Here is a 21,652-nt window from a genome sequence, read left to right as displayed (position 1 = left end):
ACTTTCACTTCTGCATTATTCCGTGCAAACCTACTCTGTGACTCACACAGATTACGAGGAGACGCTGTCACTTTGTGGACGGGGACAGTGTTTCAGTATGAGTCAGCCCTCGGTGAACATGACATAAGGCGCAGGCGAATTGGCGCTTAGTTCGCTTTGGAGCAGTGACTTTGTCCTGTGTTGACATTTGATTTGAGGTGTTGCCATGATGATTATGAAGATACACCTGACTCGTCTGATTTCCCTCCTGGCGTTATTAACAGGTAAGAGAACATTACACAGTTGTGTAATTGTAAATGGCAATCAGGCAGGTTGAATAACAAGTGAATCTGTACTCTACATATTTAAAATGTAGCTATGAGGCGTTAAATATTCAGAAAAAAGTGGGGATAGTTATTAAGTGTTATCAAATTATTACCTTAATACACTAACAGTTTCTAGGCAGTGGTGGATAGTATCAAAGATTTACTCCAGTGCTGAACTTAATTTTGAGTTATAACTGAGTATTTCCATTTTAAGTTCAACTATATTTTATTTCAGAGGCAAAGGTTTACTCCCTCTTTATATTGACACCCCTACATTTATATGACAGATATAACTTTTGCTTTTGAGATCAATTTTTTACAGCAACGTTGATTTGCTTCTTCTTCTGCCCGTGGAGTCAACGAGTGGAATTACATCCATAGTGATAAGAACCAACATGGAGAATGAATTGAAAAAGTTTAGAGTTAAGCTCTATTCCTGTTTCCTCACATGTGAGAACTTTGTATGTACATTCAAGGCTGCATTTGTGGCGTTTACGGAGCATCGGTAAATTGTAGCGTCTACTGATAGTCTGCATGAGAGGTGTTTAGGGGATGGGCACAGTTCTCTAACAGACACGTTTTGAATGGGCATTGCACTAGTCTATGAGTTATTAGCAAGTCCATCAAAGACGCATTTCCTCAAACTTCTCAGATGGTTTCATTTAAATAACCATTTGAGGTAAAAAAAAAAAATAAATAAAAATAAAAATAAATAAATAAATAAATAAATAAATAAATAAATAAATAAATAAATAAATTTAAAAAATCATATTTTACAAACAAACAAACAACAAAAAAAAAAAAACAGTAAAATGCTTCCTGCACACTGATGTATCAACAGTTCAGTCTTGTAATAATAATATCTCATAGTGGCCATTATTCTGCAGAGTACTTTTGAAACATTTTCCTGTTAATACTTCTGTACTCAAGGCTCTATAATAAAACAACAGACATTAAAGCATTTTTAAGAACAGATTGCCATTGATTCTCCCTTAGTTCACTGATGGAAAAAGTATTGAGCTCTTTAACATCAGTAGACCACACCACAAAAATATCTCAAGTAAAAAGTCCTGCATTCAAAATTATACTTTCTGATTAATTAATTTGTAAGCAGCAATGGAGCTAACTGTAACAACTTAATTTACTGTTGGGTAGTTGAATATGTAATATGGCACCTTATTTTATAGACTGATCATATGTTTTGTTTGTAAAATCTTAATCTTCATAGAAATTTTAATGAAGTAGAAGTACAAAGTTGCGTAAAATAGAAATACTAGTAAATGGCCTCAAAATTGTTCTTATTAAGTACAGTGCTGGAATAATTGTAAGTCATATTTCACCACTTGTGACTATGGAGACTTTGTGCTCAATGCAAAAAGAGCATCAATATGATATGACAATACCAAGATAGTATAACATGTTAAATCTGTTACCAATGTTATTAAAGAATATGAATCTCTAAATTTAAACTAGTATCACTCAATATCAACAATCATACATCGTGGAATATCCACCTGATTATGAGACATGCTAAATAGCATGGAGAAAAACATCATCACTACTTCCACAATGAAATAGGGAAGTGTTCACAGTTTGTCACAATACTCACATCCCTCAAGATGTGACTAAAATGATATCATTAATACCATAAATGAGTTATCCATCTGAATATTAATAGCCATCTCCCAAAAATTGACATTCTGAGAGGCTGGGTTTCTCACTAAAGACCTAATGTTAAAACAATATTATTTCTGATAACGAAATCCAAATTGAGTACTATGTTTTGTTTAGAACAGATAGGGGCAGTAGAGGGGGAGGGTTCATACATATGTAACATATAACATATATATAACATATGTCACTACTAGATAGAGGTCACAACTTGTAATTCCTCAAATTGACCCTGAGTATTTTGAGTATCTTTCTGTTTAGATAAACATTTGGTTATTGGAAATCTCCACGACCTCCATCTCCATCTGCACCCTCTGAATCCACTAAATGTATAGTGTCTACAATTGGCTCTCTTAATTGGCCGTCCAAATTGATTATTTTAGGTGATTTTAATGGAAATTGGTTTGATTGTTCCTCTTCAAATGATAAAAAATCCTATTTGATAGCATAAATTTAACTCAACTTATTACTAAACCTATCAGAGTTGCTGAAACATCATCATCTCTGCTAGATTTCATATTTATTTCTCACCCAGATAGGATTATTAAGTCAGGGATTCTTTCTGATTGTTTTAGTGACCATTCTGTTATTTTCTGGGTTTGGAAGACTAAAATCCTCCAAGATACATGAGTAGGAGGCAGCTATTGGTATCTCTCAACAGGCATTATTTTGGTTTAATTCTTACCCCCATAACCGTCATCAGTGTGTTTCTTTTCATCACAATCAATCAGATTAATTAAGTGTTGAAAAGGGTGTACCTCAAGGATCTATTTTAGGACCTTTACTTTTCTCTGTTTTTATTAATGATTTTCCAAAAATTTGTTCTAATTGTTCTGTTCAGTTGCATGCAGATGACACAGTTATACACACCTGACTCTGGTATAACTAAAATTCAAAGCTCTCTGCAATCAGAATTTTCTTTTGTTCAAAAAAATTTTTTTAAATAACAATCTCATATTAAACAAGCAGAAGTCCTGTAGGATTTTATTTAGTACCAGTTAAAATCTTAATAATGCATCTGCTGAATTGGCTATTAATTTTACTGATGGGTCCCCACTTATTAAAGTTGAGAAATTTAAACACCCAGGACTTTGGATTTATTCTGAATTTTCTTTTAGGCTTCATGTTGATTTTATTAGAAATAAATAAATGCTAGTCTAAGTGACATATTATTCATCCATAACCATAATATATTTATTCTTAATTTGATATTTTATGTACCTCAGACCACATTTAACTTACAATGTACAAATTGTTTTTAGTTAAAAATAGGCACAATTAATCTATTTTATTGCTTATGATGAACAGAACAGGCAAATATATTATAAGATGATGAGAAGCTAATGATGAACAAAATCATTCCCAAAAGAATGATAAAATAATTCCCAAATTAATAATATGTTAATTTGAGCAATTATTGTTACATCTGTTGTTATGGGTCAAAATTGACATATACTTTCCTATGAAAAAAGGAGAAAAGTCAATTTAATTTCCAAAAACAACAGCGTCATCTCCAGCATGGTGTGTGTTTGTGTGTGTGTGTGTTCGTGTGAGAGAGAGAGAGTGTGTGTGTGTGTGTCTGTTGGTGTGTGTGTGTGCGTGTGTGTACGCTGTGCCATCTCTGTGAGATGTGAGAAATAAAGCGTGAGAAAGCCCCAGCCGATATACTGCTATACAGCTGGGGAACAGGAGATGTATATGTATGTGTGTGTGTGTGTGTGCATGTGTGTATGCTGTGCCAGGTGTGCAGCAAGATGTAGATGGGCATAATTTTAATATTATTACTAATTAAGTTATATTATTATTATTATTATTATTATTATTATTATTATTATTATTATTATTATTATTATTATTATTATTATTATTATTATTATTATTATTATTAATTTTATTACTATCATTTTTGTTTTGTTGTGATTTTTGTTATTCATGATGGTTTGGCAACATTTACTATGTATTTCACTGCAGAAGCAACCCATAATTACTACTAGGACAAATTTGACCCATAACAGATGTAACTTTTGTTTTTATAGGCATTTTAAAAAAAAGAAAAATGATCAAAATGTGTTTTATTGTATTCAGTAGGCCATTGCAGAGGATGTAATGAAGCCTTGTTTTGATCACAAAAAAATATGTGTCATGTAAGTATGTGTCACACATCTAAACTTCAAAACGGGTCAAAATTGACCCGAACACAATAGGAGGGTTAAAGCGGTTTTTAGTACCATTCAGATCATCCTATTCACTTAGACACACTCAACAACCTTTTTTTTATTGTGCATAGAAACTTTAAAGAAATTGGGGATTTACGCATCCATAATATAGGGAATTCTCAAATCGGTTGACAATTAAGTTGTCCATAAACAGATATTTGGAGAATGAGATTAACCAGCCAATAATATTTTTGATATCTGACTCTTTCTGCCCACAGACCCTTTAATGTTGTTGTTTTAAACACTAAATTGAACTAAAATGTGTTACTCTGATTCGCAGGTGTGTATCCCCTGAAACTCAAGGAGATCTATGTCAAGGCAGGTGAGATGGTGGCGCTACGGTGCCGTCAGTACAGAAGGTATAATCATAATGATGCCAAGCTGACCTGGACCAGTTATACCACCCAGAAGATGGATTTGACCAACATGTCATCAGCTGAGCAGAGACAGATGGATGTGTTGGTTCATGAGAGGAGCCTTGTTATTCTCAGAGCTTCTGTAAACCATCAGGGGAATTACTCATGCTCTCTGGGGTAAAGGAGCTGTTGTTTTATATTCTCTTTGACATTGTACAAGAGTGTAAATACGCGGCATCTTATGTATGTGCATTTGTAATCCTGTCTGCCAGTCATCCAGATATGCTCCTAAATCCAGACGTTATTGCAATTTGGTGCCACTCTCCCCAGTATAGTAGAAATGAACAGCTTTTGTTTGATGAAAAAATAATGTGGATTCTTAAAACTGTTTCTGTCTCTCGTGCATAGTCAGTGGTTGTGGTTCAAATGTAAAGTAAAACTCTTCTTCTTCTTTTATGACATGACAGGAATGCCAGTAGCCAATGCTGGTTCAGGCTGACAGTATACACAACGCTGTCCAAAGAATACAAGGAGAGGATCCAGTATAGTAAGACCTGTTACACACAGGAATCCTGCCGTTTGGATTGCCCAGCTGTCAATGTCCCTGCTGAAAATACCCCGAATATTACCAGCAACAACATTATATGGCACAAGGTACTTATACACTGTAGATTTTTGAGTATAAACAAGATCTGATTGTATAATAGGAAACCACAGAGGTGTGGTCAAGTGTTACTTTTTGTTTGGTCTTTTGACAACAATTTTTAACCCATTGGGTTTACAAAACTCCATTAAGTTTTATTTTTCTGCAAAGAATATCATAGTTTTTTAGGGATTTGGGTGTGATTTTTCAACACTTGAGGCTGAAACTGGTTTTCATTCACCTCATGTTTAAAAATTCAACTTAATTTTCCATCTTGTAGGAGGGTGAGTCATTGCCAGAAGACGGTTACTTTAATAAAGGGAGAGTTTACAGCTTCTCCAGCGTGGTAGAGAAAGACCAAGGTGTCTACACCTGCACCAGGTCCTACCTGTATCTTGATCAAATATACAACATGAGCTTTACAACGGTGCTGAAAGTCAAACCAAAGAGTAAGAAAACCACTTTTATTTAGATATGCTTATCTTTGTAGAAATTCATATTTTTAAAAAGAAAGATGTAAAGTGGTTTCTTTTTGTTTGCACAGATGATCAGAAACATGCAGTGATCAAATCACCTCATGAAAATCCTGCTCCTGTAGATTTGGGTGAGTTTCAGTCTTGTCGTTTTGACACAAACATATGCACACTTTACCTTTATAAATTACTGCTTTTGAAACTTGTTAACTGCTTTTTCTAGGGTCAATGGTGGTGATTCCCTGCATAGCTGATTTTTATTCAGAGTGGGATTATGTGTTCTGGTTCAGTGGGGACTCATTTGTGGAAACCAATAACAGCTCATCAGTATTCTACAATTTAACACGGTAAACTCTTTGCACAGCTGTTATGATGAGGTTTGGAAGTTCAAATGTTATACATATCCACAAACTATCAACACATACATAGAATAGCTTGTCTTTCTTAATTCTCCTCAATTTTTGCCTCTTTTTCTTTCCTTTACAGGGACAAAGAAAACCAAGAGATGACAGCAACTCTAGTCTTCAAAAAAGTGTCAGAGGAGGATCTATCAAAAAATTACACCTGTAAACTGCAATCTGCCTCCCAATCACCAAGTTATGTCACCATCACCCTAGCTCGAAAAAGTATGTAAGAGTTTTGGTTTTACTATTGTTTCCAGCAGTGTTATGTTCAATTTACTACCTTGAAGCTCAAACCAGTTCAACTATTTAGTTGCACTTTTTCAGCTAGTTCCACACATTCAAGTGACATCAAAGTTCTTCTGTTACTTTAATAGAATTATAATTTTTAGTTACTTCTCCTTCATGTCTCTACAGCCCATCTTTCCCCCATCTCACTGGCTTTCGTCATTGTGGGCATTGTTGTGACAATAGGTGTAACGTTAGTAGTTGTTTGTGTGAAGTTGAAAAGTGTCATAGCTCCTTTCCTGAGAGACACTCTTGGTTGCTATCGTTGCACCTGGAAGGGCTGAAGCACCACACCGCCCTCCTCCTCCTCCTTGAAGTAACTGGGTTCCTAAGGGCTCAGTGTTGGGACCATTGTTGTTTATTTTGTAGATAAACAATATATGTGAAGTGTCCAAAATATTGAAAACTATTCTATCTACAGATGATACAAATTTACTTTGTTGTGGGGACAATTTGGAACCACTTTTAGATACAGTGGAAAAGGAATTGAAAAAGCTGAAGAGTTGGTTTGATGCAAATAAACTAACACTGAATTTAAGTAAAACAAAATGTATAATCTTTGGTAATCATTCAAATAACTCAAATAAGAAACTCGTGATAAATGATGTAGAAATCATGTCTGAAATTAAATTTCTTGAGTGATAATAGACAATAAATGATGTTGGAAGCCAAATCAATTTCAATACTATATAAAGCCAAAGATCTTCTGAATCAAGCTTCATTATACACCTTGTACTGCTCCTTTATACTCCCATATATTAAATATGCCCCCTCTGTAGACACTTTGAAGGCTAAACTTAAAACCCACATGTTTTCTCAGGCTTTGGAGTGTCCTTAAAGCTTTATGTTTCACTATTACTTATTTATTTATTTGTGTATGCTTATGGGATAGTATTGTCATGTTATCTCTACTCCTTTTTTGTTTTTACAATGTTATGTTATTTTATTTTATTTTTGTTATTTTATTGTACAGCACTTTGGTCAATTATGGTTATTTTTAAATGTGCTTTATAAATAAACCTGATTTGATTTGATATATACTTACTGTGTGGAAGTGTGGGGAAATATAAAACAAACATTAATCCAATCTTCATCCTTCAAAAAAGAGCCATAAGAATTGTAAACAAAACTGTAAATTGTAAACAAAGCCACTTTTTATTAAATTAAAAGCACTTAAATTTAAAGATCTGGTTGACTTCAAAACTGTCCAACTCATGTGCAGAGTAAAAAATCAACAACTGCCTAACAGTATCCAGGGGTTTTATCTCATACAGGCTCTGCCCTCTATTGGACTCCCAGACATCTGGAAGTGTGTGGAGGCGTCATAGCAGCAGCCCTTTTAAGACAAAAGCCCCAGTCGCAGGTTTTGGCAGGATTTCTCAGGGTGAAGGGTGGCACGGAGGCTACTTTCCCCGGCATTCCCCCCTCGACGCAGCCCTCGCCGCCCACCTGATTCAACAGGCGGCTGGCTGGTTAGCAAGCATAAAGCTGCTTCTACCAGTACTGTGTGACAGGGAGCTGCTGGAATATTTTAACAAGATTTTCCAGCAGAGCATGCAGCTGGCTGCAAGTTTGGGTGTGGTGGGCACTTTGCTGGCGTCTTCACAGAAGACTAGGAGACATGCTCAACTCTGGCCATTCTGTCAGACAGCCTGCAGCAGGCTATTCTCTGACTGTGGCAAGGAGCAGTGGTGACAGCTTTGACTGTCATGCAGGTGTTGGGGCTCATGGCGGCGGGCCTTACAGTGGATCCACTGGGGCTCCTGCACATGCACCGCCTGCAAAGGTGGTTCACCAGCCTGTGCTTGTATCCCAAGAGGCACAAGCACTGCATGGTGAACGTTCCCCCATCAGTGCAGGAGGACCTGCATTATTGGGAGTCCCCACAGCATTTGTTGACAGGGACACTGCTGGGCATACCTGACGGGGTGGGGGAGCACCTGCCTGGCGAGTGTGATAGGTGATGTGTGGCCTTCAAGGGAAAACTGACACACCAATCTCCTCAAACTTCAAACGGTGCTCTTCGTTCTCCAACACTTCCTGACTCTGGTTTAGGGGAGACACGTGTTGGTGAGAACAGATAACCATGGTTGCCTAAATCAACAGGCAGGGCAGAGACCGGTCCGCTACCCTGTTGAATATGGCGGAGAACCTGTTGGTATGGGCCTCAGAACAACTCCTGTTTCTGAGTGCCCTCCACATTCTGGGTCCCACTACACCCCGAGGTGGTGCAGCAGATTTGGAACTGGTTCAGGAGAGCAGAAGTGGACCTGTTGGCCAGTTGAAACAAAACCCACTGCCCGCTGTGGTTCTCCCTGACATCACCCTAGGGGTTGGAAATATTTGCACACGCACCAATGGCTGAGGAGGCTGCTTTCCTTTCCTCCACTTCATCTCATTCCCCCTCTGCTGGAGAGAGTAAGACAACAGAGACAGTTGGTCATACTGATAGCCCCAGACCACCGCTCAGCCCTGTGGTATGCAGAGATGATCCAGATGTTGGTCCATCCCCCAAGTGTGAGGGGCTTTGTCCAGGAGGCGGGCTCGATAGGCGTGCTGCCCACGCTGGGCCAACCTCTCCAGCCTTGGGGGACAGGCTAATGTGGGCTGGACTTTCTAGACAGGTAGTGCAGACCATCCAAGCAGTGAGAGCAGGATACACCATTGCTTGCTACAAAGCAAAGTGGTTGGGATTCTAACGCTGGTGCGAGGGAAGTAGATTAGACCCCTTGACATGTGCAGTGGGATTATCAGGTGGATATGGGGCTGTTTCACGCCACTGTTAAGTGTGTGCAGTAGCTGTTCCCTCCTGTCATGAAGGCTTTGGCGACAGATTTGTCTTTGCCCTCTCCCTCGTGAAACATTTCTGGTCGTTTTAACCCTGTCATTTAACTAGATACGGATTTCCAATCATTGGACGCAAATTTTAAGCTGTTTTAAGGACCTGTTTTCTGCTGCTAATTCAGCTATAATGGCCTGGGAGATGCCTCCTCGGGCTGAGCTTCCTCGCTCCTGCCCACTTGCACAGACTCTCCCACCTGAACAGCTGTCATCGCAGACGGAGTGCCCGCTGCCCAGTCCAGGCAGCTTTCACACTTCACCTCCTCGTCCTCTCATTCCTCCCACCACATTAATCATCGGTGACTCCATAACCAGGGACATCCGTTTCATCAATGCTATTACTTGCTGTTTCCCTGGTGCCACAGTACCCGTGATTATGGATAAAATCCTCTGCTTGCTGCCCTCACTGCCAGCCTCCATTACCAAGGAAAGTCTTAGCCTGAACACCTGGCTCAACTCTGCATGTAGCGCTAAAAACTTGTTTTTTATTGACAATTTTAACCTGTTCTGGGATCGTGCATCGCTCTTCAAAGGAGACGGGATTGGTCCCAACAGGCAGGGTACCCAAACAAAGTGGCTCCTTACATATTGCAACCTGTTCCATCCATAAATTCAACTCCCTGATTAAATGACACCATTCGTTGTCTCCGGCGCAGATGTCGGAGGGCAGAGCGACTGTGGAAATCCACTAAGCTTAATGTTCACCATCTCCACTTTAAAGATCTATTAACCAAGATAAACAGCTTGATTAAAGATGCAAGGGCTTCTTATTTTTCCAACCTTATCTCCACCAGTAAGCACAACCCAAAAGTCCTATTTGATACAATTAACAACATTGTCACTCCAGCACCTCCGGATGTGCCTGACTGGTCAAACAAGGACTGCAGCAACTTTCTTTCCTTCTTTGTTGATAAAATTAGAGATGTCTAAAGGCGTTGTCATTCAAGACAGCTCTGCTGCTTGCACTGACCTCAGCTACAACAGTGAGTGAACTGTGTGCCCTGTCATTTTACCTCAGCTGTTTGCTTCTTTGTGTTGACCACAGCAATTTTAGTGGTTTATTACCTATAGAGTCCAATAGAGGGCTCCACCTGTGCTTATAAAAGAAGGGTTACAATCTCGTAATCTTCTTTGTTTCAAATGAGAGAAAGTAAACATGACCTGAGAGGAACTTGTGTGTTCAAAAGCATTTAGTAAGGACAAATGCAAAATATCATTGTATCACAATCAAAGGAGTTAATGTATGGAACAACTGTAGTGAAGAAATGAAAACATGTGGACTCTTTCTGATATTGAGATATTGAATGGATATGAGATGGATTTGTAATTTTTTTGTTTGTTTCCAAACAGATTGTTTTGTTCTTGTTTTGTTTGAATGTTTTGTTTTTGTTTGATTTGACTGAGAAGGGTAACATGTTCACTGGTGACGGATAGTTGAGTTTTCATATTAATCATAAAAGTTTGGAAGGCCTTACTTAAATTGTTTACTGGGATTATTTAAATTGCTTACTTGAATTTGGATAAATATGTTCGCTGATGATTTTTGTTTGTTTTGTTTTATTGCTTATATATTTTTCATTTTGTTGCTTCTTTTATTTTATTTTTTCTTTTAAAATGTTAGAAGTAAAAAATACATAAAAAGCTACATCATTACCTCCTATAGCTTCTACCTCAGACAACTACCCATGATAAAAGCTGTTAAATGTATGTGTGCGTGTGTGTGTGTGTGCGTGTGTGTGTGTGTGTGTGTGTGTGTGTTTGAGCTGACATTTCAGAAAGAAATACTGTACTTTTTACACCACTACATTTATTTTTACAGCTGTAGTTACAAATGAAGATTTGACACAATTGATAATATAACAGGCATTTAAAATACAGCATAGTTGTTAAAGATGAAACCAGTGGTTTCCAACCATTTTGGCTTTTGGTGTCTTACAAAAAGCAGTGTATAGTCGGGGTCACATTTCAGATGTCTATGAGTTGTTAACAGCTTCACCAAGTAGTGATTTTTCCCTCTAAACTTCTTACATGGTTTCATTTCAATAAATGTTCAAATGATCCAATATTTCACCAAAGATGAGAGAAACAGTCTGAAAACTGAAAATGAAAATTATAGATTAGATATAAATTATAGATTAATAACCCCTGATGAAGTCATCAGGGGTTATTAATCTATAATTTATCTATATATAGTATTATCTATAACAGAAAGCCTGTGACTCAACAGTTAAAGAGTTGAAAATACATCTGCATTTAACAGATAGGGACTGTCCAATAACAAGATCAGTTACATTATGGTGTTGGGACTACATGTGGACCACAGTTTACCACATGTTTCAAGACTCCAAGAAACCTGAGTCCTGGGGGTTCGCACCCAAAGTGTGAAGCTCCACCCATGGATCCAGGTTATCAAAACTAGAGATTCCTCTCTTATTTTTTTCTCCACGAGCTGCAGCAGGAGCAGCTCCTTGCCCTCTTTCTCCAGCTGCTTGGTCTTTCACACCTCCAGCAGCTGCTGGAGCAGCTCTCTGCTCTCTTGTGTGGCCTGCTCACAGCAGACACACACTTTTTTCTTTACGGCAGAAGACACGAGAGCCTGCCTAAGACTCAGAAACTAAGTTTCCTTGTGCCAGCAGCTAACACACAAGTCTGCCGGCCAGTTTAACGAGTACAGGAGCCGAGAAATGGAGTTAGCCTGCCGCTAACTCTACACCAAGGAGTGACCTGGGCCCTCTGCACGACTGGAGTGCTGTCTCCCCAGCAACGCCTGCATCTTTCAGCTTCAGAGCCAAAGCCTTCTCAGCCTGACTCACCCACGGATTCACCGGCTACAAAGCAGGACACCACAAAGCATCTCTTCCTTCATGGACTGGTAACAACTGGGCATAGCCTAGCAACACAGAGAAACATAGTACGGCTAAGCAAGAATGTTTAACTCAAACAATGTACTGTACGTGTATTGATTTGGTTAAGGTTATACATTGAACTGTTGTTGTGATGTCCTTGTTGCTTATAGTCAGGTTACTGCATAGCCACACCGCTAGGTTAATGTTAGCATGCTTAACACATGTTACATCCAGTAACTAGGCCTTGCATGCAACTAACCTCATCTTAACCTGGCACCTTTAGCATACACCATTTGGCCTTGAATAGAGAACCACACAGTTAAGAGGTTAAAACCTAGTTTGGCGAACTTTAGTTCAGGCAGCACATGTGGTTCAAGACACCACATGGTCTGGCCTTTTATCTCTGCAGTTCCCTTTATCAGCCAAATTTTCGGCATGCCATGTGCTCAGTCACCAGGTGACTGCAGCCATCTTGCTATTGTCTTCCCTACACACACACACACACACACACACACTTGTATATAGGTACACTTAGCTAGATTAGTATTGTGTGTTGCTTTTACCCTTTTGTTAAATAAATGCTTTTGGACATACCTGTTGTCTGTTTTAATGTCGCACAAGAATGAGTTTTGCCAACCTCTACTCTGTAAAGAACTCCAAATCCTTCAACCTGAACTAGCTATTGATATGGTAATTTTGTTTATAGTTATTAAATTAATTATTAATCAAAGTCCCAAATTCATAGATTAGTACACTTTGAGACTGAATTGGCTATCTTTTTCCCTGAGTCCAGGGTGGTGCCCCGTTATTATTAATTCTTATTAATAATTTTATTGATTTTAATAATTAACAATTATCTTTGATAATCATTAATTATTGCTGATAGCCAAACTTGTAGCCACGGACCAACAATGGGAAATATAGGACCCAGTGTTTTTGGAGTTTGAGCCACTTTAGGGAGTGAAGGTCAGGATATTTCAGCCTCTATCTCTCTTGTGTCTCTCAACTTTAAATTAACTTTAATAAAAATTTAATACTATATCGCTGTACAACTCTACAAAGTTGAAATGAAGCAATGTCTACTTGGGGGTGGGGAGGCCAATCATTTTGGTGAGTTTGTTCCTATTTGAGGCAGTTCACATAATCTCCTCCTCCTCTGATTTTATTCATTTTTACCTTTTATCTTCTTTATAAGTATGCCTGTTTACCCTTGTTGTGCTCATCTTCAACCAGAGGCCTGGCCTGCTTTAAACCCAGATATTGGCAGTGGTGAAAAGTAACTACGTACATTTACTCAAGCACTGTTTACAATTTATAGGTACTTGTACGTATTCCCATTCTCTGCAATTTTAAACCTCCACCCCACTATATTTCAGAGGGAAATATTGTACTTTTTACTTCACCAGCTTTAGTTGCTAGTCGCATTTCAGATTAAAAATTTACAAGTTCCCGACTTTTTTGGCTTTCAACCTCTTACAAAAAAGCAGAGTCTAGTTGGGGCGCCTTGTTACATTTCAGATGTCTATGAGTTGTTCCACCAAATAGTGATTTTCAGCCTAAAGTCCTCATGGTTTCATTCAAATAACCGTCAAAGGAAACAATGCAAAAATGCTGTCCAAAGTCTAAAAACTGGACCCCCGATCACAATAAACACATCTGACAATTTCATAGGGTGAAGGGCACGCAACGATTTTAGTGGTGCGTCTAAATAATGCATCTTTCACTGCTGATGACTCGAAACAACAACAAAGGAAATTTTAGTGAGTTCTATTTTCATTTTTATAGTTTTCACCATGAAGGGAAAAGATGAAAATGCGAAGAAAATGAATAATAAGCATTGGGGGCGCTAGTGGCTTAAGGCTTAATGATGATGATTGATGATTAATATTTAGATTTTCCCAAACGGTATTATAGCCTAATACTACTACTACTACTAATAATAATAATAATAATAATAATAACAGTAATAATAATAGTAATAATAGTAATAATAATAATAACAATGTTTGTTGACTCAAAGAGAGTAAGATATATTTCCTTGGTGGGAAATTCAGGAGGCGTTTCCGTTGCATTGACAACGTGACGCTCATCATAAGTTTCACTTCCCATCCTCACGCCACTCTCTTCTTTGACAAGCACTTTGTCAGAGCGCGTCCTTTACAGAGGGTCTCCTGGGTGTTTGCGGTGCTGCAGGCTGTCATGACGCTGAAAGTACATCTGGTCCTCCTGCTTTTCTTCCTTGCATCACTAACAGGTAAAGTGATGCTCTATGTGCGGTGCGAAAAGGGTAGGAATTCTACGTTGATTGAATTTTGTCATAAAATCGGACTTCTCTAAATATTCACACAAAAAAAAAGCGGAAAGGGAAAGAAAAAAAAGAACAAAAAAACAAAGAAATGGACATTCAAAACATAAAAAATAGAAAACAAACCATCACATGTAGCCTAATACAGCATTATGCGTAAAATGAAGCATAAAACAGGACAAAAACACTGAAAGTTACCTGCTAATTTCCGTAGTGGTCTTTCATATAATAACAGCAAGGACCGCTGTGCCTATGCTACAGCGTGAAAAGCAGCTGTAATTGTCATAAATATTACACATGATGCAAACACTACATTATGTGTACATTATTTATATAGACATTCTTATGTTGTGCGCTCACGTTGTGGATGTTCTTTTGATCTTTCTTGTGGCTTGCTGCTGTAACGCCGAAATTTGCCTTCGTGTGATCATCAAAGTTTCATCTTATCTTATCTTATCTTATCTTATCTTATCTATGCTTAAGTGTGAAATGTCTTGTTACATTTCTGCTCTTTTCATCTCCTTTAATGTAGTGCTGACTTAAATTTAAAAAGAAACTCACTTTGCTGTCATGAGAGTCGCATATCGTATGGCTTGGACTGATGCTGCCATTTATGCCCAGAGAATTACTATACACCTATATATTATAGCGCTACCCATCAATACTATCATTATTATTCATATTCAATACAATCATTATTATCATACTGTGTACAGCTTATGTTTGCTTTTTACATATTTTTTTTAATTTTCCTATATTGTTTTGCTTGTTGACTGTACTACTCGTGCCTCTGTAAATTGTCGTTCGGGGACAAATAAAGTGTTTTAAATTGAACCGAATTGATGAATGAGCAGCAGAAGGTGAAAATGGTAAAACATTAAGTGTCTTCTGTATCAATAATTGAAGGAATTCTTTTACTGGTTGACGGCAGTAGGTTATCCATGAACGGACATTAGGGTTACAAAATTAAACAGCCACATTATGCACTAAATGAACTAAATGTGTTACGCTCATTCGCAGATGTGTATCCCCTGAAACTCAAGGAGATCTATGTCAAGGCAGGTGAGATGGTGGCGCTACAGTGCCGTCAGTACAGAAGGTATAATCATAATGATGCCAAGCTGACCTGGACCAGTTATACCACCCAGAAGATGGATTTGACCAACATGTCATCAGCTGAGCAGAGACAGATGGATGTGTTGGTTCATGAGAGGAGCCTTGTTATTCTCAGAGCTTCTGTAAACCATCAGGGGAATTACTCATGCTCTCTGGGGTAAAGGAGCTGTTGTTTTATATTCTCTTTGACATTGTACAAGAGTGTAAATACGCGGCATCTTATGTATGTGCATTTGTAATCCTGTCTGCCAGTCATCCAGATATGCTCCTAAATCCAGACGTTATTGCAATTTGGTGCCACTCTCCCCAGTATAGTAGAAATGAACAGCTTTTGTTTGATGAAAAAATAATGTGGATTCTTAAAACTGTTTCTGTTTCTCATGCATAGTCAGTGGTTGTGGTTCAAATGTAAAGTAAAACTCTTCTTCTTCTTTTATGACATGACAGGAATGCCAGTAGCCAATGCTGGTTCAGGCTGACAGTATACACAACGCTGTCCAAAAAATACAAGGAGAGGATCCAGTATAGTAAGACCTGTTACACACAGGAATCCTGCCGTTTGGATTGCCCAGCTGTCAATGTCCCTGCTGAAAATACCCCGAATATTACCAGCAACAACATTATATGGCACAAGGTACTTATACACTGTAGATTTTTGAGTATAAACAAGATCTGATTGTGTAATAGGAAACCGCAGAGGTGTGGTCAGGTGTTACTTTTTGTTTGGTCTTTTGACAACAATTTTTAACCCATTGGGTTTACAAAACTCCATTAAGTTTTATTTTTCTGCATATAATATCATAGTTTTTTAGGGATTTGGGTGTGATTTTTCAACACTTGAGGCTGAAACTGGTTTTCATTCACCTCATGTTTAAAAATTCAACTTAATTTTCCATCTTGTAGGAGGGTGAGTCATTGCCAGAAGACGGTTACTTTAATAAAGGGAGAGTTTACAGCTTCTCCAGCGTGGAAGAGAAAGACCAAGGTGTCTACACCTGCACCAGGTCCTACCTGTATCTTGATCAAATATACAACATGAGCTTTACAACGGTGCTGACAGTCGAACCAAAGAGTAAGAAAACCACTTATATTTAGATATGCTTATCTTTGTAGAAATTCATATTTTTAAAAAGAAAGATGTAAAGTGGTTTCTTTTTGTTTGCACAGATGATCAGAAACATGCAGTGATCAAATCACCTCATGAAAATGATGTATGTCTTGTAGATTTGGGTGAGTTTCAGTCTTGTCGTTTTGACACAAACATATGCACACTTTACCTTTATAAATTACTGCTTTTGAAACTTGTAAACTGCTTTTTCTAGGGTCAATGGTGGTGATTCCCTGCATAGCTGATTTTTATTCAGAGCAGGATAATGTGTTCTGGTTCAGTGGGGACTCATTTGTGGAAACCAATAATAGCTCATCAGTATTCTACAATTTAACACGGTAAACTCTTTGCACAGTTATGACGAGGTTCGGAAGTGCAAATATTGTACATGGCCACAAACAATCAGCACACACATAAAATAGCTTGTCTTTCTTAATTCTCCTCAATTTTTGCCTCTTTTTCTTTCCTTTACAGGGACAAAGAAAACCAAGAGATGACAGCAACTCTAGTCTTCAAAAAAGTGTCAGAGGAGGATCTATCAAAAAATTACACCTGTAAACTGCAATCTGCCTCCCAATCACCAAGTTATGTCACCATCTTTTTGACCAAAAAAAGTATGTAAAATGAATGGATGGACTTTTTTAGTAGGGCTGCAACTAACAATTGTTTTCATTATCAATTAATATAAAAAAAAAAAATTCTGTCAATGGACTAATCCATTAATTTGATTTGAATCGATCAATCATCCATCTGACTGTCTTCTTTCTGTCCCCACAGCACGCCCTTCCTACGTTCCCTTGACTGTCAGTATTGTGGGCATTGTGGTAGTGATGGTTGTAACAGTAGTAATATATGTGGAATTTAAAATTGAAATCACTCTTTTCCTGCGAGAAACTCTTGGCTGCCATAGCATCACATCAGGTGGGAGAATGTGTGTCATCTTAACTAACAACTCATGTTTAAGAGATACATGTCTGTGCTTGTTTTTGAACAGCCAACCATGTCGTGTCTACCCGTATAAGTATCCAGTACTGTTGTTTGTTGTTGTTTTCTTAGATGGAAAGAGCTATGATGCCTTTCTGATGTGTTATAAGAGCAACACAGATGCAGGACTAGATGCACATGACAGAAAATGGCTGGAGAATGTTTTAGAAGAGAAGTTTGGCTACAGTCTCTGTCTCTTCGATCGTGACGTCTTACCAGGGAAAGGTACAGTAATTACTTCTAAGACATACTTTGAAGGTCATCTACCTACAAATCTTATTGAAGTAATGTATAATCTGAACACTGGTCTGTTGCAGCTGTAGCAGATGCAGTGTTAGACTGCATAGAGCAGAGCCGGACGGTGGTTTTGGTCCCCACTTCTCCAGATCTTGGTCCAGACTCTGGCCTGCTGAGTGCCATCCATGAAGCTCTTGTGGAGCGGCAGTCACGTTTGGTTTTCATCAAAACTGAGGCAAAAGAAGTATCAAGATCAGGATCATTACCAGAAGTCTTACAACATCTTGGCAAGGCTGGACACTGTGTCACCTGGAAGGGCACAAGCTCCATGACACCCTCCTCCTCCTTCTGGAAGCAACTACGTTACTACCTCCCTGCCACACAGCATGCACCAAAACTACAGCTTTTACCTCAGACAATCCAGGATGTTAACTCACGGTGAAATGTTTAGCCATGTCAGAGTTAACACATCTTATCAGTGTTTTCAGTATATGACTTGATAAACATATATTGCAACAACATACTGTATAAGAAAAATAGATTTTAGTGCCATACTGAAAGACGGTCATCAACCGCTTTTATTCTGTATTTATTATAGAAAATGAATATTGAACTTAAATCATTTTTAACGTTTATCTTCAGTGTCTTCATTTTCATATTTAATATCTTGTATTCTTGTAAATTTATTGAGGTCAAAAAACTCCTTTAGTATGACGGCTAACACAGCTGTAAAGACATGTAATTTAAAATGAATTAATATAATGTAAAAATGTAAAATTACTTCTGCTTGTTACATAATTGTTGTCACATTAGCCTATACACTGTTAATACTGACATAGAATTGTCCAACTGTATAGTATTTTCAACACACAAGAGGTGCTGTTGTTCACTTAAGTTGTTTTATATTTCACTGGATTACTGTGTTATACATGTCCTGTCGGACCACTGTGTGTATGTACTGTAGGTCCTCTTGTGTGAAACATTCTTTACCCAAATTTGTTTTTGAATGTCCTCATCATTTCCTCCATTAACTGTAAAATGTGATACTGTGTGCCAATCTGGCAAAATACCTTGGAACTGTACTTCAAAATGAACTGTATTTAAATGATCTACACCTGCAGTAATCTATTTGTATAGTATCATTGAGTCATGTGTACGTGAAATGGGTCGCTCATAATGACAAACCCACTGAGAATTATGACCCAGCTATGCAGCTCTAAAGCTTTTTAATTTATTTTAGCTTGTTGATTTGGTTTTATTAGATGTACTTTAAAATGTGATTTGTGGTTCTGGGCTATGTAAGTAAAATTGATGTGAATAATATACATTTTACACAACATTAAATACAATATTTTGTACATTTTCATAGGATGAATCCTCTTGACTTTGGTGATCCGCTGACATTTTCAATATAGCACCACCATCATGTTGACAGTTTTTAGTGACTTTATAGCATTTATATACAGTATATATAATAATATATAGATATAACTTTTTATTTGTAGAGCACCTTTCATACATACAACACAGCTTAAAGTGTTTTACATCAAATTGTCAAAAAAAAACATTAGACAGTGGCAAACCAAGCATTAAAATACAATAAAGCAGGGTATAATAGGAATTAAATTTAAAATATGTTTAAAGATAATAAACTTTAAGCACCAGAGATACAGACTACTTAAAACCAACATTAAAAAGGTGAAGGATTTACAAAAGCAGCATGGCAGATATTTAGAGGCAGATTGTCCCACATTTTTGGTGCACAATAAGAAAATGCTGCCTCTCCATATTTCTTTGTCTTAACTGTTGGTACATTTAGTGCTGTAGTGTTTGATGACCTACTGCAGCAGCTAGGAGTAGGCTATAGAGGGAGAGACAGCTGACTAAATATGGAGGTGCTAAACTATTCACAGCCGTAGAAACTAGTAATATAGTTTTCAAATCTACCCTAAAAGAGACAGGAAGCAAAGTGAAGATGCTAATATCAATTGTTTTTGTTAACTCTCCTGTTATGTTCATTTGTCAGGAACAGCAATGGTGTTCCTGGGTCAATTTGACCCAGTGCATGTTAAATTATCCAAAAGATGTCCAAAAACAAAAAAATCCTAACAAGTAGTGTGAATATTTCATTACTAACTCTATTACTAACTATTCTATCAATATTTAGTGCAATGGTGTTCCTTACCTCTAACAGGTAATGGTTCAATTGGGATAATTCACTCATTTTTCATAAAAAAAAATGCATGTTCAAACTTTTTTTTAAATGTTTCACCACTTTATTGCTTTTGAAAGACCAACATATGAAACACAATAGTTTTACATAACATTGAAACATAACATTTAAATTTTGTTTGACATACATGCACTGTTCGTGAACCAGAAATGAACAAAATCGCAATACAACAATACAACAAACAAGCAATCGCAATATGAGCATGTGTGTGTGTGTGTGTGTGTTTGTCTAGGTGTGTGTGTGTGTGTCTACACAGCACACGAGTGACATGTCACCACACTGCTTTGTGCAAATGAATTTTGCACATTTCACACAGGTCATGCTTGTCTGGACATCGTCAGCTGTATTTCACCATTTTTTGACATGACTGTCTTGCTTGGAGGAATAGGAATAGCAATTCCCTCATCTGGTTCAAAATCAGAATCATTAGAATCAGAATTTAGCTCAAGATGGTCTTCATCTTCAGACACATCCTCCTCCATTTCACTGTCATGATCAATGATGATCTCCAGAGCCTCCTGGACTGTCATCCTTTTGCTTCTGCTGCTCATTTTGTAAAGGTTTGCCTGACAGAGTGTAATGTTGGTAGGACTCCCATGCAGAGAATCTTTTATATGTTTTGCCCCTCCCCTGTTGAGTGTCCACTGAATGTGGGTGGAGTTTTCCCGCGAGAACATAAATGGTTCTCGTCAAATATCATAACACCTGCACCTGTGTGTGTGTGTGTGCGTGTGCTCTGTGTGTGCACTGTGTGTGTGTGTGTGTGTGTGTGCTGTGTGTGTGTGTGTGTGTGTGTGTGTGTGTGTGTGTGTGTGTGTGTGTGTATGTGTGTGTGAGTGATTGGGATGAAATACGTGTCACAGTTGCAAAGAAAAAATAGTCTGACATTTCTGACACCCTTTTACCTCCAGTTTGACTGCTGGGTCAAATTGACCCGAACAGTATCTATGTGATATAAACATGCAGGGGGTGGTTGCAAATATGTGAGATGAACCATTTTCATATTATATGTTGATTACACTAATTAAGGCAAGCAGAAGAAGTTTCATACTGAAAAAATACTTTTAACTATTTTTCCTAGATCTTCGAACTTTAAAACGGGAGGGTTAAGACTGGCAGCTGCATTTTTTATGAGCTAAAGTCTGTTCACTGACTTTTTTGGTGAGCCAGTTAAGAGTATTGCAATAGTGTAGACAAAAAAATGTGTGAATGAATTTCTTTGCATCGGGAAGAGCAAGATATGGTCTGACCCTGAAAAATTGCTGTCTTACTGATGTAATCAGTATTTTTACAAATGTTTAAATCCTTAATCCAGGCTTTTTCTCTCACACTGAGTTTCCTTTGCCATAATTTATGAAAGCCACTCCTTAATTTATACCTTAAAAGGCCTTAACTTTTTTAGGTCAGGATAAAAATAAAAAAACTTGAACCACAAAAGTAATCAATTAACAATAATAATAATAATAATAATACCTTAATTTATTTTAATACCTTAGTTTATCCATTAATTATCCCCATGTTTGATGTGAACCCCTGATTTTTAAAAAATGAAGATTCTTTTAAGGTACAAAATAAGCGGTACATGTAATGTTATTTTCTACATTTTATTGATTTTTTATCCGTTAAAGT

General features: G+C 37.6%; 1 protein-coding gene across 6 annotated transcripts; it reads left to right on the top strand.

Annotated features, from left to right (window-relative positions):
* On the top strand, nt 1–19,156 carry LOC121913921 (X-linked interleukin-1 receptor accessory protein-like 2). 6 transcript variants are annotated; one of them, XM_042437040.1, is made up of 10 exons: nt 77–263; nt 4,473–4,725; nt 5,016–5,202; nt 5,472–5,640; nt 16,629–16,691; nt 16,784–16,907; nt 17,044–17,183; nt 17,347–17,490; nt 17,626–17,778; nt 17,871–19,156. In XM_042437040.1, the coding sequence occupies exons 1-10, from the start codon at nt 206–208 to the stop codon at nt 18,230–18,232; spliced, it is 1,653 nt and encodes a 550-aa protein (XP_042292974.1). In that variant the 5' UTR covers nt 77–205; the 3' UTR covers nt 18,233–19,156. The 6 variants fall into 6 exon arrangements, with proteins under 6 accessions (XP_042293070.1, XP_042292974.1, XP_042292736.1 ...); XM_042436965.1 differs by lacking the exons at nt 77–263; nt 4,473–4,725; nt 5,016–5,202; nt 5,472–5,640 and adding exons at nt 12,954–13,800; nt 14,177–14,294; nt 15,366–15,618; nt 15,909–16,095; nt 16,365–16,533 and having other exon boundaries at nt 17,347–17,778; XM_042387728.1 differs by lacking the exons at nt 77–263; nt 4,473–4,725; nt 5,016–5,202; nt 5,472–5,640 and adding exons at nt 14,027–14,294; nt 15,366–15,618; nt 15,909–16,095; nt 16,365–16,533.
* The last annotated feature ends 2,496 nt before the right edge of the window (nt 19,157–21,652 follow it).

Source organism: Thunnus maccoyii, chromosome 1 (genome assembly GCF_910596095.1).
Source record: "Thunnus maccoyii chromosome 1, fThuMac1.1, whole genome shotgun sequence".
NCBI lineage: Eukaryota > Metazoa > Chordata > Actinopteri > Scombriformes > Scombridae > Thunnus > Thunnus maccoyii.
This window is presented reverse-complemented; position numbering and strand designations above follow the sequence as displayed.

Coding starts and splice junctions, on each gene's coding strand:
- LOC121913921 (XM_042436802.1), top strand. CDS start 206: ATGATGATTATGAAGATACACCTGACTCGTCTGATTTCCCTCCTGGCG. Junction 5,203..5,471: donor ACAACATTATATGGCACAAG/GTACTTATACAC, acceptor TCCATCTTGTAG/GAGGGTGAGTCATTGCCAGA. Junction 17,779..17,870: donor TGACGTCTTACCAGGGAAAG/GTACAGTAATTA, acceptor GGTCTGTTGCAG/CTGTAGCAGATGCAGTGTTA.